This window comes from Sorghum bicolor, chromosome 9 (genome assembly GCF_000003195.3).
Source record: "Sorghum bicolor cultivar BTx623 chromosome 9, Sorghum_bicolor_NCBIv3, whole genome shotgun sequence".
Taxonomy (NCBI): Eukaryota; Viridiplantae; Streptophyta; class Magnoliopsida; order Poales; family Poaceae; genus Sorghum; species Sorghum bicolor.
The window spans coordinates 41,477-58,923 of NC_012878.2; the positions used below are offsets into that span (position 1 = coordinate 41,477).

General features: G+C 46.8%; 2 protein-coding genes across 2 annotated transcripts; one reads left to right on the forward strand and one right to left on the reverse strand.

The window, feature by feature from the left end:
* LOC8066577 (putative phospholipid-transporting ATPase 9) lies at positions 2,431-8,755 on the forward strand. Its single transcript, XM_002439041.2, has 11 exons — positions 2,431-3,829; positions 3,960-5,395; positions 5,562-5,672; positions 5,780-6,056; positions 6,154-6,242; positions 6,369-6,477; positions 6,560-6,763; positions 6,866-6,991; positions 7,121-7,219; positions 7,372-7,563; positions 7,675-8,755. The coding sequence occupies exons 1-11, from the start codon at positions 3,341-3,343 to the stop codon at positions 8,389-8,391; spliced, it is 3,849 nt and encodes a 1,282-aa protein (XP_002439086.1). The 5' UTR covers positions 2,431-3,340; the 3' UTR covers positions 8,392-8,755.
* LOC8065272 (proline-rich receptor-like protein kinase PERK8) lies at positions 13,145-16,562 on the reverse strand. Its single transcript, XM_002440347.2, has 7 exons — positions 15,428-16,562; positions 14,794-15,207; positions 14,620-14,706; positions 14,447-14,517; positions 14,278-14,354; positions 14,036-14,183; positions 13,145-13,807 (listed from the first exon to the last, which is right to left on the reverse strand). Exons 1-7 carry the CDS (start codon positions 16,071-16,073, stop codon positions 13,430-13,432), a joined length of 1,821 nt encoding a protein of 606 aa, XP_002440392.2. The 5' UTR covers positions 16,074-16,562; the 3' UTR covers positions 13,145-13,429.

The following is a 17,447-nucleotide window of genomic DNA, read 5'->3' on the forward strand; positions in this document are numbered from 1 at the left end:
TCGTTATTAATCGCAACACCTAATTTAAAAATTGTCAAACTTATACCATAAATAAATTTGATTTGATACTGTTGGATTTACATTAGAAGACACTTGCATATGACATCAGATTAAACATTTTAATATTATATCATGCTATCTTCTCCTTCGGCTTTTGTTTGTGACCAAGATTGTGTGTGTTATAACTCTGATAATATAGTGAGTTAATAAGTGGGCCGTCATTAGCCAAACTATGAAATTGTAGATTTAAGACATGTTTAGCTCCGGCTTCTTTAGAGGAGCCCTACCAAATGTTTCATTTTTTACTGAAAAATAGAGGAGCGAGACCATTTTAGAGGAGCTATAAATTGTAACTCCTCCAAACCTTGTGAAACACCCCCCCCCTTAGATGACTAAAGTGTCTATTTACTCCAATCTTAATCCAAAACATCCATGCCACAACTCTAGAGTTGATGTTTACCCTGTAGCGTGTAGAATACAACATATTAAGCGTTTCCTTAACTTTCATGTGATTTTTGTTGAGGCCCTCAAACTACAAAATACAAATCTAGCTCTCTCTGGATATCGAGTTAGCTCAGCTCGTTATAGCTCGGCTTTTTATGGCTCAGATTGTTATGGCTTATTATACAAACGAGCTAGAATGTTGGCTCAGCTCGGCTCGTTAGCGAGCTTGAGCTAGCTCGTTTGGCTCGCGAGCCAAATCATAGAAACACGGTACCGAGAGACTATAAATTTATAAAAACAATTGAGCAGCAAATACATCACATGCATACTTAGAAATGAACTAAACAAAGTACTTATAGCTTTAACAATTCAATAAATGGACTAGAGTTTTGTTCAGCCAGCCCACTATGATCATGACCGTGACTACATGATAGTCATACTCATAAAGCTTAAGGATCATCCATTGAAGGATAAAGTTAGGGTTTCACAAATGAGTTAGGTCGAGCTACTGAGAAATTATGGGCATATGGCCAAGCCAATTTTAATTGCTGACGTGATAATTGACTAGCTCATTGTGGCTTGCGAGCATCTCACGAGCTGGCTCGTTATAAAATGAGCTGGCTCATTATAAAACGAGTCGAGCTCGAGCCAAACCATTAACAAGCGAGTCGAGCGAGTTATGAGTTTTTCGTCCAGCCTTACTCCCTCATATATATACTAACTAAATAGCCTCATCTAGATTCAAAGTGTCCATGTCACATCTTTAAATTTGTTACAGTAATTCACACATGGAAGCCATCATGCATATAGGTCCATACCATAGCAACTCATTCCCCAACACTCCTCTACCTCATGTTTTTCTCTCACTTGTCACGTCTCTCTCGTGTTTGTGTATGTACCTCCCCAAGCCTTTTCCTCTCTTTGCCCTTGCCTCCCAAGGAGCTCTATCTCTCTCTCTCCACCTTTGCTCACTTGATGCTCAAACTCCATGTTTCCTCTTGGTTTGAGGTAGATATGGTCACAGGTGCGATCAACATGCTCACATGAATGCTAGTGGCCGCAGGTGGATCCACACGCATAGCCTAATACTAGCGATAAGATAAAGATGAGCCCATGAGAGAGGAAATAAGTTGAGACTACATGTTACGATCTAGGTGTGCCAGTTGCTTGTAGAGTTAGAATTTAGGTATTAAAATAGTTTATGTTTGGTTTCCTACTACCGTATGCCACCACTGCAATGAAGGCTACCTTGGTTGTTACTTTAGTGTTGGCAGCCATAACTTTTTATACTGTAAATTATTGTCATAGTTGTGACGTCAAGAATATTTGCCATGGTGTGGCGGTGTTACAGATAAAGTGTTGTTGTGTCAGGTTAGAAACCAAACATGTCGTTAATGAGCCATATCTAGTAAACGTAATAGTATAGTGGACTTGATAAGAAACGCATAATAAGTCTAATAAGTCTAGGGACTGCTATATCGTGAATCCACCTATCAGATTTCATAGTGAAGTGTTGCGTCGTCAAGCATGTGCTATGGTGTTGATGTAGTTTTAGGTTAATTATTAGAAATATTATTATTCATATAAAGATGTGAATTTGTAATTTTGTAGTTTGTTATTAGGAACATGGTGGATGAAAATCAATCCCATATATAATACATATATTATTATATAAATAGTCTAGACGGAGATACTTAGGGCAGAATTATCCGACGTCCGATTGGAATATTAGATAGAATATAAAATAAAATAAACGACCGGATTTCAATCAAGTTTTTTTTCTCTCTCTCTCGATCGAACGTTGAGATTATAACCAACAACTCATTCGTGAGGCCGCCGGTATCTTGTCTTCTAGAAGATTGGAAAGGGAGGAGAGAGAGAGAGAGAGAGAGAGAGAGAGAGAGAGAGCCGTCGCATCGCATCAAACAGGCAGGCAGCGCGAAGACTAGGAATTCTTGGCGGGCGGGGCGGGGCGGGGCGGGGCAGCCAGGTGGGTGGAGGAAGGCAAGTCAACCATGACTGAGGACAGGAGAGGAAGCAAGGTGGGGAAGGAAGGGAGGGAGGAAGCAAGACCTCTCCAGATTCACATCCTTCCAAACCCATGAGCGAATAGCAGATGAGCATGAGCACGAGGCAATGCAAAGCCATCTGCATTGCATTGCAATTGACCGGGCGGGGCTAGCGGAGCTGAATGAAAGCGTAGACGAGTAACCACCAACAAAACAACGACTTGTCCAATTAATCAATCCCTGACTCTTCTGCATCTGCATCCCCTCCCCTACCAATACCCCCTCCAGGCCTTGGCCGGCCTGGACAAGAGAGAGAGAGAGAAGGAACGAGGCTTCTCCTCTCCTCTGTCAGAGACGGAGACGGACGGTCTTGTTCCTTGATTCGATTCAGTCTCCGCTGGCTGGCAAGCAGCGCAAACGCGGCCGTTTCCTTCTTCTTCTTGGCTTGTGCGCGGAGCTTTCCAAGCAACAAGAAAGTTTTTTTTTATTTTTATTACTCCTCCTCCTAGTAATCTCCTACTGCTGCTGCTGCTACTATTGTCTATTGCTGCTGCTGCTGCTGTATTTAGGCAGCAAGCAAGCTTAAGTTGAAGGGAAGTGGCCCGATTCCGACCACAAGTCCCCCTTTACATTTGCATCTTGTTCCTGCTTTCTTCCCTTGTGTTTCCTTTCCATCTGATCTGGGTTTGTCACCTCATTTGTGAGCTCAATCTCAGCCGCCCTCCCAATTACTTGTTGTATGGTATCCAGTTAGCTGGGTCCTTGGAGACGGAATTGAATTCATTTGATTTGATTTGGTTTGATTCAAGGCGTCAGCGGCGGCAGCAGCAGCAGCAGCTTCTTCTTCATTTGTATTGTATTGTATTGGGGAATACAGTAACAGTACAATGGCCGGCGAAGATGATGGCAACACCACCAACGGGCGCCGGCGCCGTCGGACCCGGAGGTCCGCCGTGCGCCTCAGCAAGCTCTACAGCTACGCGTGCGGCCGCCGGCCCAGCGTGGCGGACGACCACTACTCCGCGTCCAGGATAGGAGGCCCAGGCTTCTCCAGGGTCGTCATGGTCAACGCCGGCGCCGGTGAGCCTCCAGCTCCAGCAGCAGCTGACCTCCAGCAGCAGCAGCAGCAGCAGATGGCCTCCGCCTCCAGCACCAACTCCATCTCCACCACCAAGTACAACCTCTTCACCTTCCTGCCCAAGTCCCTCTTCGAGCAGTTCCGCCGCGTCGCCAACATCTACTTCCTCCTCTCCGCCGGCATCGCCTACAGCCCCCTCGCCGCCTACAGCTCCTCCAGCGCCATCGCGCCGCTCGTCATCGTCCTCGTCGCCACCATGATCAAGGAGGCAATCGAGGACTGGAGGAGGAACCAGCAGGTTTATTCTTCGTTGTTTTATTTGCTCGCTGCTTTCGTTCGTCATTCCGTCGAATTTAATTGATTGATTGATTCTGCAATTACATAATAATAATAATATCTCATCCAATAATCCATTAATTCCATCCCAGGACACGGAGGTGAACAACAGGACAACTCAGGTCTTCTTCCAGCAGGCTCAGGCTCAGGCTGGGGATGGGGATGGGGATGCGGCCCGCGGCGGCTTCCGGGATGCCAAATGGAAGGACATCCGCGTGGGCGACATCGTCAAGGTTCACAAGGACGAGTTCTTCCCGGCTGACCTGGTCCTCCTCTCCTCCAGCTACGAGGACGCCATCTGCTACGTGGAGACCATGAACCTCGACGGCGAGACCAACCTGAAGCTGAAGCAGTCTCTGGAGGTCACCTCCGCCTCGCTCCCTGATGACGACAGCTTCCGCGGCTTTGCAGGCGCCGTCGTGAGGTGCGAGGACCCCAACGCGCACCTCTACACCTTCGTCGGGAACATCGAGATCGACGGCCAGCAGCACCCTCTGTCGCCGCAGCAGCTCCTGCTCAGGGACTCCAAGCTCCGCAACACCGACTTCGTGTACGGCGTCGTCGTCTTCACGGGGCACGACACCAAGGTGATGCAGAACTCCATGAAGGTCCCGTCCAAGCGGAGCAACGTGGAGAAGAAGATGGACCGGGTCATGTACCTCCTCCTCTTCTCGCTCATCGTCATCTCCGTCGTCAGCTCCGTCGTCTTCGGCGTTGCCACCGGAGACGACCTGCAAGACGGCAGGATGAAGAGGTGGTACCTCAGGCCCGACGACACTGAGATCTACTACGATCCAAACAACGCAGCGGTAGCAGCGGTGCTCCACTTCTTCACAGCCATAATGCTCTACGGCTACTTCATCCCCATCTCCCTGTACATCTCCATCGAGATCGTCAAGCTCCTGCAGGCCCTCTTCATCAACAATGACATCCACATGTACCATCACGAGACAGACACGCCAGCCCACGCGAGGACCTCCAACCTCAACGAGGAGCTGGGTCAGGTGGACACCATCCTCACAGACAAAACCGGCACTCTCACCTGCAACTCCATGGAATTCATCAAATGCTCGATCGCCGGAACCGCGTATGGCCGTGGTATCACAGAGGTCGAGAGAGCAATGGCGAGGAGGAAAGGCTCCCCGGTGATCGCCGACCATGACAATAATAATATGGACAAGGGAAATAATAATGGCATTCAGCAGCAGTCGTCGTCTGACTCCGAGGGTAATAGCAAACCTGCAGTTAAGGGATTCAATTTCGTGGATGAGCGTGTCATGGGCGGCAACTGGGTTAACCAACCCGGCTCTGGTGTCATCGAGATGTTCTTCAGGCTGCTGGCTGTCTGTCACACGTGCATACCTGAAGTCGATCAAGAGTCAGGCAAAATCTCATACGAAGCAGAGTCTCCTGATGAGGCGGCCTTTGTTGTTGCAGCACGGGAACTCGGTTTCACCTTCTACAAACGCACTCAGACAGGTGTTTCTCTGCGTGAGTTAGATCCCTCGTCTGGGAAACAAGTCGACAGGTATGAGCTTCTCTCAGCTTTGTTTCAGTTTTCCATTCCTGGAAAAGTTTATTTCCTTGTTTGCAGTAGTATTAACAAAAAAAAAATAATCATGAGTCACCTCATTCTGACAGTATTGTAGTAAAAAAAACTACTTTTTTACTATCGATCTCTTCTCTTTGTGCAGGTCATATAAGATCTTGAATGTCCTTGAGTTCAACAGCGCAAGGAAGCGGATGTCAGTAGTAGTTAAGAATGAGGAGGGGAAAATATTTCTGTTTACTAAAGGAGCTGACAGGTATGTATCTTCAGTAATCTCTAATCTGCTGAATGTGCTGTTAAGAGTATTCTCTCTCTGTTTAATGCAGTTCTCTTGACTTAGTTCATCTCGATATGTATATGCAGTGTAATGTTTGAAAGGCTATCAGGTTCAGAGACTGCATACAGAGAAGTGACCCAACGGCACATAAATGAATACGCTGATGCTGGTTTGCGAACACTAGTTCTCGCATACCGTGAGCTTAAGGAGGATGAATATGCATACTTCGACGGGAAGTTCACAGCAGCTAAGAGTTCTGTCAGCACTGACAGAGATGAAAAGATCGACGAGGCTGCAGATTTGGTAGAGAGGGATCTTATCCTTCTTGGTGCTACTGCTGTTGAGGACAAACTACAAAAGGGGGTGAGAGAATCTTCTTCCATTTGGTCATATCCTCCGTGGCAATCTATCTAATAACAAGTCTCTTCAGTTTGCTCATATCCTCCATTCTCTTTTCTAGGTGCCTGAGTGCATTGACAAACTTGCTCAAGCTGGCATCAAGATATGGGTGCTAACAGGGGACAAGATGGAGACTGCCATCAACATTGGGTAGGCGCATCATGCCATCTCTTAGCTTCTGACGGTTTTCGTACTAATGGAATGGAAATACTCCTACCCTACTTGGCCAATTTTGTGCACAGACTTATTAAAATATAACACTTGTTTTCCCCTCAGATATGCCTGTAGTCTATTAAGGCAAGGAATGAAGCAAATAACAATCACTCTGGAGACAGCAGATGTCATTGCGCTGGAGAAAGGCAGTGACAAGGCTGCCTTAACCAAGGTAGGGAGAATAATATTAGCTCTATTTTCTTCTAAAAAATAATATATATAGCTCTGTTGACCTTATGCTATATTAATTGCAGGCATCAAAAGATAGTGTGGCGCGGCAAATAAATGAGGGAAAGAAGCTTGTAAATGCATCTTCTGGTGAATCCTTCGCCTTGATCATTGATGGGAAGTCGCTTACATATGCACTGGAGGACGACACAAAGGACATGTTCCTCGATCTTGCAGTTGGTTGTGGATCAGTCATTTGCTGCCGTTCTTCACCCAAGCAGAAAGCTCTTGTAAGCTCAACTAATTAACCGGCATCTCAAATCAATCTATCTTTTAGTTATTCACTTTTGTTGCCATTGTTTCTAATGACTGGTGATATGAATATGATGCAGGTGACTAGGCTTGTGAAAACCGGAACGGGTAAGGTCACATTGGCAATTGGTGATGGCGCGAACGATGTGGGCATGATTCAAGAGGCAGATATTGGTGTTGGGATCAGTGGCGCTGAAGGAATGCAGGTTTGTTGCTGCATTGTTGCTACTCACACTCACCAAACAGTTTCATGCATATTTGTATCCGAAAGGAACCAGCTTGCATTGTGTTGTAAAATGTAATCAGCTTCAGCTCTTATCGATATTGCTGTGCAGGCTGTCATGGCAAGCGATGTTTCCATCGCCCAATTCCGCTTCCTGGAGCGTCTGCTACTTGTCCATGGGCATTGGTGCTATAGCAGGATCTCATCAATGGTACTAGCTGTAACACTAACACATTCGCATGTCATGTTTAATTAGCTTTAAATTGAATAATAATATACAGAATGCTCAGTCATCATCAATATATATGTGATCCTTGTATAAGAAGAAGGTGATGAACGTCTTATGATTTGTTTGGCGGACAGATTTGCTACTTCTTCTACAAGAACATCACGTTTGGTGTGACCTTGTTCCTGTACGATGCGTACACGTCGTTCTCAGGCCAGCCTTTCTACAACGATTGGGCAATGGCGTGCTTCAACGTCTTCTTCACGTCGCTGCCTGTGATCGCCATGGGCGTCTTCGACCAAGACGTTTCTGCTCGATTCTGTCTCAAGGTACTGTATATGCATGTTCCAAACACCTGACAACATATACATGCATCGATCTGATATGCATGATGGATCGGATGATCATCATCCTTACTGATGAAATGCAATGCAATGCAGTTCCCGATGCTGTATCAGGAGGGCCCTCAGAACCTTCTGTTCCAATGGCGAAGGATCATCGGATGGATGTTGAACGGCGTGGCCAGCGCTGTGATCATCTTCTTCCTGAGCACGGCGTCGCTGCAGCACCAGGCGTTCCGCATCGGCGGGCAGGTGACGGACATGGCGACGCTGGGCGCCACTGCCTACACGTGCATCGTCTGGGCCGTCAACCTCCAGATGTACATCACGGTGAGCTACTTCACCCTGGTACAGCACGTGTGCATCTGGCTCAGCATCGCCCTCTGGTACGTCTTCCTCCCCGTGTACGGCGCCATCACGCCCAGCTTCTCGACCACCTACTACATGGTGTTCGTGGAGGCGCTGGCGGGCGCGCCGTCCTACTGGGTGGTCACCCTGCTGGTGTCTGCCGCCGCCCTCGTTCCTTTCTTCACCTACGCCGTCGTCAAGTCGTGGTTCTTCCCAGACTACCACAACAGGATCCAGTGGCTGCGCCACAGGGAGAAGGCAAAGGCCCACCCTGACCCGGAGACCAGCGCCGACGTGGAGCTCAGCCAGGTCCTGCGCCAGTTCTCTGTGCGCTCCACCGGCGTTGGTGTGTCGGCTCGCCGTGACGCCACGGCGGTGCTTCGTCGCCTCAACAGCACGACGCAGCATGCGGATTATTATTCACAGTCACCCGCCCCAGGTGTCGTCGTCGTCACAACAGATCGATGAGGAAATCATGCATCATTGTTGTTGTTATACATACACACATACATACATACATAGATGTAAATACAGTACAGGAGGAGGAAGGAAAAACATGCGCACACAGTACCTAGCAGCTAGTGTACTAGCAGTGTAGATGATGAGGGCCAGGTTTTTGGAAGTAGCTAGCTAGAAGTGGTGTACATTTGGAAGGAAAGCTAGGATGGATGGAGCATGGAGGGGTATAAAGTTAGTTTCATTCTTTAGTTTTCCCCTAGCTCGTTAATGAATTTTGGGATAATGTTTTTTCCCTTTAATTTGTTCTTAATAATCTTATCTAGTACCTTAAGAAAGGTAGGAAATAAAGCCTCTTCTCTCTTTTTTTTTCTCTCTTTGGGTAACCCATTCGTGAATAATTGATGTGTCTTACAAATTTCAGCGTTTTGTTAGGACGTTCTGTAATCCCTTCATGGCTTGTCTCTTGCCGAGTTTTATTGTTCAGCGCAAAGGGATTATTTCCCCCTGCTTAAATGGAACTAACAATAGTAGGGTAAAACATATATGACACAAAGCCAATGAATCACGAAATACATCCCACAGTAAAAAAAATACTACATATCAATCAAATAAATGTTTGTGTTACGATACAAAAGAAAGCTAAACAAAAACTCAAAAAACACTGAATATTATAGAGAAAAATAAAATAAAACTAATTAACCATATATAGATCTCTAACCTTCATCCGCTTAGGCTAGAAAAAGAATGAGGATATAACAAAGATAATAAGGCCAGTCTCAGTGGGGGGTTTCATCAGGATGTCATGTATATTTATTAGAGCGTCATGTCAGCAAAATTGTACTTTTTGCATGAAACGAAGAGGAGAGAGAAGGAAGTAGTTTCACCATGGTGAAACCCCGCGGGCGTTGTTTCCCGCGCGGTGAAACGGAATGAAATCTCCACTGAGGGCTAAATCGTTTCACCATCTTGCATGTGATCCAATTATTTTCCAGTAATTAAATGTTTTGCTTAGCCTTGGAAACAACAAAGTGAAATGCTTCATTGCTGGGGTTATTTCATAATGGTTTCATTTTAATCTTGATGATATATTGGTATGTGAAACCGTACAATAACACTGTCCATTGAGACTGGCCTAAGAAGACAAGGGCAAAAGGTCATTCCTTCCACCTTCTTATCTCCATATATACAAGAAATTAATAAAATAATAAGTATGGTGTCTTGTGGCTAAGATATACGCTGGACAAAATTTCTGATTACGAGTGTGTATTAGTAAATACTCCCTTTATCTAAATTATAAGACATTTCAAGAATCTTGAAAGTCAAAGATCTTAAATTTAATTAAATTTATATGATAAGATAATAATATTTATGATACTAACTAAGTATCATTAGATTTTTTTATTAATTATATTTTCATAGTATATCTATTTGATGTTTAAATCTTTGTGATTTTTTCTATAAATTTGGTCAAAGTTTGCTTTGTTTCTGCAAGATTTATAAAATATCTTATAATTTGGAATAGAGGGAGTACCAGATTTCAGAAAAATTGCCATTTCTTTTATATTCTTCGAGTCATCTTTTCATATATTCCAAGGATCCAAATAATTAAGTTAGGTTCTGAGGCTATCAGTTATTGTGTGCATCGCAACTTACACGAATCATGAGGCAGTGAAATGTACCAACATGAATCATGGCCGATAATGAAATGGAACATATATGACATGAATCACGAGGCAACACGAATCATGCGCTTCCTAAATTGACCTGACTGTCAACGTGATGATGATGAGCATTTCGTCGTCCTTTCCCTGATGGACACGGTGTCGACGAAAGCTGGTCGGCAGTCTACCTTGGGGTATACCCACGGTAGTAGTTTATCGGTAGACGGTACGCAAACTACGAACTCGATGGTGACGCAAGACACGGACAAGCTTTTTATCCAGGTTCGGCCGTCGAGTTGGCGTAATACCTACGTCATGCGTCTGGTTGTATTGATTTGTGTTGAGAGAATATGATGTGATGTGTCCTCTAGGGGACCCCTGCCCCTCCTTATATATCCTGAAGGGACATAGTTACAAGCAAAGAATATCTTGTAGTCTTGCGGTGCACGCCGACCAGTCGCGCGCCGCACGTCTTCATCCTGTGGGCCGAGCCACCTCTGATGGTGCGGCCCATATAGGCCCATGAGGGTATAAGGGTTTATACCCCCACAGCTAGTCCCCGAGCACCATGTATTGTGATGTAACACGCCGTCTTGAGCTTTTTCGATCAGTGAGGCTTGACGTCTTCAATAAGTAGGAAAGTCGCCCAAACAGTTGCAACGGTATTTTGACCAACTCAAAAGACAGTTGATCAACATTGACATCGAAGAAGCAGGTTGTTCGAAGAATGCATGGTGCTCTTAATCAAAAAAGATTTCTTTCCTGGTGAAGTGTGTCCACTTTACTTTTCTGAAAAGTATAGCCTTTCAAAAAGCAAGCACATTCACCGCAAGGTGAAGTGTGCCCACTTAGTCCCCGAGCCTGGTAGTAGGTGACGTAGGCACGTGGTGCCAGGGCCAAAAGAAAAGTCCTCAAAGAAATTCTGAAACTGAGATGCATCGGCAGATGCATCGTACCGATGTAGTCCCCGAGCTTGCTGGAAGGCGAAGTATGAGCCTTGTAGCAAGGTCTAAAAAATTGAATTTATCAGTCCGTCTGCAATTGAATAGACTAATCGACCAGTCCTCGAGCATATAACGCTCGGTGGTCGGTACAGTCCCCGAATTCTCAAATTGGTGGGCTGGTCGACCAGTCCCCGAGCGTATAGTGCTCGGTGATCGGCACAGTCCCAAAAACTCTCAAATTGGTGAGCTGGTCGAACAGTCCCCGAGCGTATAGTGCTCGGTGGTCGGCACAGTCCCCGAGCACGGCGTAGGGACCGGTCGACAAGTCCTCGAGCGTGGTTGGGAACGTAAACGTGCTCGGTGGTCGGCACAGTCCCCGAGCACGGCGTAGGGACCGGTCGACAAGTCTCCGAGCGTGGTTGGGAACGTAAAAGTGCTCGGTGGTCGGCACAGTCTTCGAGCACAGCACAGAGAGTAGTCGACAAGTCTCCGAGCGTGGTTGGGAACGTAAACGTGCTCGGTGGTCGGAGCAGTCCCCGGGCACAGCGTAGGGAATAGTCGACGAGTCTCCGAGCGTAGCTTGTTGACTGGGCCAAACTCCTAAAAAATAAATATAAAGAATTGGTAGTACATGATGTATAAATAAACTTTAGATAAAAAATCAGTACTGAGATAAGTTTTAGATTTTTTGTTATAAAATTAGCACGAGTAGTTAATTCATCCTAGAGCTTGTACCAGCTCTGGTCTAGCCAACAATCAGCATGAGGTGCGGAACCTAGACATGCGTGGAATTGCCAGCCTCGCCAGAGAGCTACTGCCGACCACCCGGAACGCAGAGGGCGGATCTCATGCACGTGTAGGGAGGAGTCGGAGACAGTACCGGCTCTGGAAAACTCGTGTAGGAGAAAAAACTATTCGGCTAACCAAAAAGTTATTTTGAAGGATAATAAAAAATATTATGCCAAAAATAAATAAAATATTAGAAGTGTACTTATCTTTGGACGAAAGTATGGTCGGTGACGACAAAATTGTCTGGCCCTCGAGCTTTTGGACTTGTTGTCGTGACGGTGGTCGCGGTTGTCGTAGCGCCGTTCTTCGCGGCGATTATTATTGCGACTCGTGGTCAGAGCAAGTAGGCCAAACAACTTGGTTGATAGCCTGAGCAGGTCGGTGTCGTCGATCTGCCTCCCTTTGTAGCAGAGAAGCAGCGACGCGTTGTCGGCGTGGTCGGAAACGTTGCTGGTGTGGTCGAAGTCGTAGCCAGCGTGGTTGGAGCTGCAGCCGACGTCGGTGAAGAAGTGATCGGCACAGATTGGATCTACGCCTCCTTCGCGGTCGTGGTGGTGAAGCTGTTGAAGCTGACGGTGAACGTGAAGCCGCCCGCCATGGCCACGAAGTTTGGGATGATGGCCATCTTGTTCGTCTAGGAGAGCTGTACGCACACCCCCTACCTGGCGCGCCACTGTCGACGAAAGCTGGTCGGCAGTCTACCTTGGGGTATACCCACGGTAGTAGTTTATCGGTAGACGGTGCGCAAACTACGAACTCGATGGTGACGCAAGACACGGACAAGCTTTTTATCCAGGTTCGGCCGCCGAGTTGGCGTAATACCTACGTCCTGCGTCTGGTTGTATTGATTTGTGTTGAGAGAATATGATGTGATGTATCCTCTAGGGGACCCCTGCCCCTCCTTATATATCCTGAAGGGACAGAGTTACAAGCAAAGTATCCTATTTGGTACAATATCTTGTAGTCTTGCGGTGCACGCCGACCAGTCGCGCGCCGCACGTCTTCATCCTGTGGGCCGAGCCACCTCTGATGGTGCGGCCCATATAGGCCCATGAGGGTATAGGGGTTTATACCCCCACACACGGTCAAAACTGATGTTCTTGTGCTTCTGCTTTGCGGGGAGTGGGGCCTGAATTCAAAGGCATTTTCCGTGTTTCCGGAGCTATCCCTGTCAGTTTTGCCGTGCTTCTATTCTATTCTACAGTAGTAGTATCTAGAAGGAGAAGACCAGGAAAGAACGAAACATTCATTTCACCGACCATAATCTAATCGTCATCCTTTTGATTAGTTAGGCGAGTTGGGACGGCAACCGCGGCGCCATCAACGGAATACCCTAAGAATTGTTAGTTCAGACTGACTCGAGAAATAAATAAAATGTCAGGCAGGAGGTTCAACAGTTCATTTTCGTGTCTTCTTTGGCTACAGAAACAGACAGACAGGTTGGAAGTCACGTGTCTCGTTCAACAAAGTGATGCTTCAATTTCCATGTCCTTGACTGCCTAAAAAATATGCATCAGCTGCCAACCCTCTTCTTCCTTCATACGTACAGAGAAAGAAAGAACAAAAAAAAAAAAGAAACCAACTTTCACTGGATACAGCCACCTGAACTGAATTCCCTAATCGATTAACCAACACAAGTAAGGCAGAGTAGAGTCAGAAAGCAATCCTTGAACTCGGGGCGGCGTCACTACCTCTGCTCCAATCGTATTGTGTCAAGTCGGAGCTATCGTCATCTTGCGCGCCGGCCACCATCCGCCGGAACATCCTTATCTCCGCCGTGTTGGCCACGTTGAAGAGCTGGCTTCGCCCAGGCTGAACGCCATTTGTTAGGTCTATCTCCGCTGAGCTCTCAAGAACCCGCACCACCTGGCTCATTCTGGGCCTCCTTGATGCCGAGTGCCGAATGCAGGCCGCAGCAGCCTCGATCATGCGGAACATCTCCACCTCATTCAACCACTTCATCTCAAGCCTGGGGTCAACCAACCCACCCAAATCGCCTGTATCCAGGGCGCGAGAAAGCAATGGCCTAGCCTGCAAACCATTGGGAAAAAACAAGTCAACCAACACTTCTCAGGCATGCAACATATTCATGGTGCACTACTTCTTCAACAGAGACACTACTTATGCCGTTACAGGCATCATGAGCAATTCTCTATCCTCCCTCAAGACATATGCGCCTCCCAAAAATCGTAGTCAACAAAACGTGCTCTAGGAGCATCACCAGGCTTTAAGCAATATATGTTCATTGCTAAAACTCACCCACTCGACGAGACTCTCGTCACCCAGTGGTCTCGATGCATCAACAGGCTTTCGACCAGTAATAAGCTCTAACAAAACTACACCAAAAGAGAATACATCTGATCTGTCAGTCAGTTTGCCACTTGAGGCATACTCCGGAGCCATGTACCTGGAAAAGAGGGGAAAAAAAATCCAGCCATGAACTCTGTATGATTATGTCATATATTGATGAACTTTCTGAGATATGACAGCACTTGACACACCCAAATGTTCCCATAACACGGGTTGTTACATGGGTTACAGCATCCAAAGCCAACCTCGCAAGACCAAAATCAGCAACCTACAATTCGTGGATGGCATCCAATCAGAAAACCAATACAAACTGCTAGGTATATTGTGAGAAACACTTAGGCTCATTTAGTGAATGTATACCTTTGCCTCAAAATTGTTATCCAACAAAATGTTTGAGGACTTGATGTCTCGATGAATTATCCTCAGATGGCCTAGAAATGGATACAAAGGAAAGTGTTTAACAATCTGATAACACATAAAAATAGATGGAAATGAACATTGCAAAGAAAAGGAGAAGTGGGAAGGAACATTACAATCTTCGTGTAGATAAGCAATTCCACGAGCAGCACCTGCAGCAATTTTAACTCGCATGGACCACTCTAACACAGGCATTCCGTGTCCTGCGATTGCAGTTCAATTCAGTTTTTTACTGGCAGGCAGAAGATGGGAACACTCTAGTAAAAGATTAGAAAGAGGCTGTAACATACCGTGAAGATGATAATGCAGCGTGTTATTAGGAACAAAGTCATATACAAGTAACCTTTGGTCATTGAAAATGCAGTATCCCACAAGGGAAACCAAATGACGGTGATGCACACGGCTAATTATGTCAACTTCAGCCTGGAACTCACGTTCCCCTTGTCCGCCACCATCCTTTAGTCGTTTAATGGCGACATCTTTACCATCTGGTAGGCGGCCCTTGTACACCGACCCAAAGCCTCCTTCCCCTAGCAGCCTCTGAGCTGAGAAACCATCAGTGATCTGATACAGCTCGTCATATGAGAAGAACCTGGAGTTGCCCATGCTGATATCGGACAAGCATTGTTTCAGCCTGGGGCTCCCGGCGCTATACTTGGTCTGGACAGAAGGATCAACTGACGATCCTACATTTGCAGATTCACCTGAAGGAAGCGGGAAGATTGGTATCAGTGGCCGTGTAGCTAGCGCTAAATGCAGAGAATTTTCAGGCAACAATCTTACACAATCAGCTAGTACAATTAAAAGGACAACTCCAAAAAATAATTCATTTTTTTTTTGTCTTATAGTCAAACGATGACAAAATTGCCTATTGCATGAGCAACAATGACATGATATATACAGGAGAAGTGAGAAACAAAATACCCGAAGGTTGCTGCGAAGAAAAAGGCGAGGTAGGGGACATGAAACCAGCTCTGTAACCATTCGTTTGCTTCCTCTTGCGCTTGTTGTTGAACCAAACTGCTGTGACTAGGAGGCTAAGTAGAAGCAGGGCGACCACCCCAGCAGCGATGGCTATGACGACACCAGTACCAAGGCTTCCAAAGGGGGCGGATGGGTTCCTGGACGGCGCACCTGGGCTGGAGCTGGACGACTTGTTGGAACTTGGGTTCTTGCCGGCGCCGGAGTGGGTCGGGTCAACTGCAATGGCAGGCGTAGGCAATGGCCTGTGTCTAGTGGGTGGTGGTGCTGATGGCGGAGGAGCGTTGGATGCAGGGGCCGGGGACGCTGGCGGAGAGAGCGAAGGCGTCGGAGCGGCAGATGGCGTCGGGGACGTTGGAGGGGGCGAGAGCAGCGGTGGCCTTGGAGGAGGAGGAGCCGTATGTCGAGGAGGCCCAGGCGGCTGCAAGTGGGAGGAGGGTGGAGGAGCGGCGGGTGGGGGAGAGGTGAGGGGCGGGGGCGCGGCCGGTGGCGTGGCAGCGGTGTCGGCCGGTGTGGCAGTGGGCCGCGAGGACGCCGGTGATGGGGAAGAGGCGGCCCGGGCCCCGGCGGTGGTGGGGGCGGAGGCCATGAATCAATCAGGCTCTTGAGAGTGGGAGGTGGTGGTTGGGCTTGGTGGTGCCTGTCCCCGTCGTGGCGGCGGCGGTGTCGCCGGACATGGCAATCCGATGGATACTGCTACTGCTAGTATAGGAATAGGAATGGGTAGAGAAAAATGGGAGCTTGCTTACTCTGATGGCACCGCACCACTTTTGCTTTGCTTGCTTTGACGAGGTACAGAGGAGGGACGGGAGACGGACTTGACTTGTGACTTGCGGACGCCAAAGAAATCGAGATGAATGGTGTCTGTGCAAAGCAAAGACGAGGATCGAGGAATCTGGGGAGGACGGTTGCTCCTCCAATTCCAATTCTCATCTCATGGCGGAAAGGAAGGAAATGGAACTCGATCCTGCCACAGCCGAGCCAGCATCCAATTTCAGTCTCGGGAGCTGAAACGAATCCAAAGGAAGGGGAAAGAGGAGGAGGAGAGATTGGAGGAGCGTCAGCAGGGCAGAGCAGCCAGAATTTTTTTTTATTTTTAGCCTAAATTTGAAACATATTTCAAATTTGATCCGCTTTTGAAAGTATTTTCAAAACTAGGCCGTTTGGACCCGCCACCATGCATGGCGGGGCAAATGCACAGAACCCCGCCATGCATGGCGGCGGGGTACTACTGCTGACGTGACATGGTTTAGGGGGACATCTGCTGACGTGGCTAATACGTGGCGAGGTACGTGGCAAATAGTACCCCGCCACGCATCATGGCGGGATGCAACCCCGCCGCACATCATGGCGGGGTGCTCCCTCTCTGACAAAATGCCCACCCTCTGCTTTCTCTGTGTTCCCTGGTGGCACTTTCGTTCATTTGTGTTAATTATTGTCTGTAAATTGCACTAATTGTACAGTTTACCTGTAAATCACGAGATGAATTTTTTAAGCCTAGTTACTTTATAATTAGATATTTTTTATTAAATAAAAATAAAATTACTACAGTGTTAAAATTTAAAAAGTTTTTGAATGTAAACAAGACCGGCTATAGTGTGTATGCAGAGAGGGGTCAGGCTTGCCATCAAGCTGCGTGGGAGGCAAAGCGACAGTAGTCTGTGTTGGGCCTTGTTTAGTTCCCAAAAGATTTTGCAAAATTTTTCAGATTTCCTGTCACATTAAATCTTTAGACGTATATTTTTAACTTCAAATAAATTTATTCAAAAATTAGATTTAAATATCTATCTAATGATACTAATTTTATATTATAAATATTAATATTTTTAATAAATATTTAATCAAAGTTATTTTCAGAAGAAAATAACAGACATTTAGGAACGAGAAAACTACAGTAACAGGTACAGTGCTGCTGCTGTACAATGCTGTACGTGCTGCTGCTGGCAGCACGCGCCCAGTGCTG

What these genes read in the sequence shown, in the direction of transcription:
- LOC8066577 (XM_002439041.2), top strand. Translation starts at nt 3,341, where the DNA reads ATGGCCGGCGAAGATGATGGCAACACCACCAACGGGCGCCGGCGCCGT. An exon ending in TTTACTAAAGGAGCTGACAG is followed by an intron (nt 5,673 to 5,779) that starts GTATGTATCTTC and finishes ATGTATATGCAG; the next exon opens with TGTAATGTTTGAAAGGCTAT. An exon ending in ATAGCAGGATCTCATCAATG is followed by an intron (nt 7,220 to 7,371) that starts GTACTAGCTGTA and finishes TTTGGCGGACAG; the next exon opens with ATTTGCTACTTCTTCTACAA.
- LOC8065272 (XM_002440347.2), bottom strand. Translation starts at nt 16,073, where the DNA reads ATGGCCTCCGCCCCCACCACCGCCGGGGCCCGGGCCGCCTCTTCCCCA. An exon ending in TTCTTCGCAGCAACCTTCGG is followed by an intron (nt 15,208 to 15,427) that starts GTATTTTGTTTC and finishes CGCTTCCTTCAG; the next exon opens with GTGAATCTGCAAATGTAGGA. An exon ending in ACGAGAGTCTCGTCGAGTGG is followed by an intron (nt 13,808 to 14,035) that starts GTGAGTTTTAGC and finishes AATGGTTTGCAG; the next exon opens with GCTAGGCCATTGCTTTCTCG.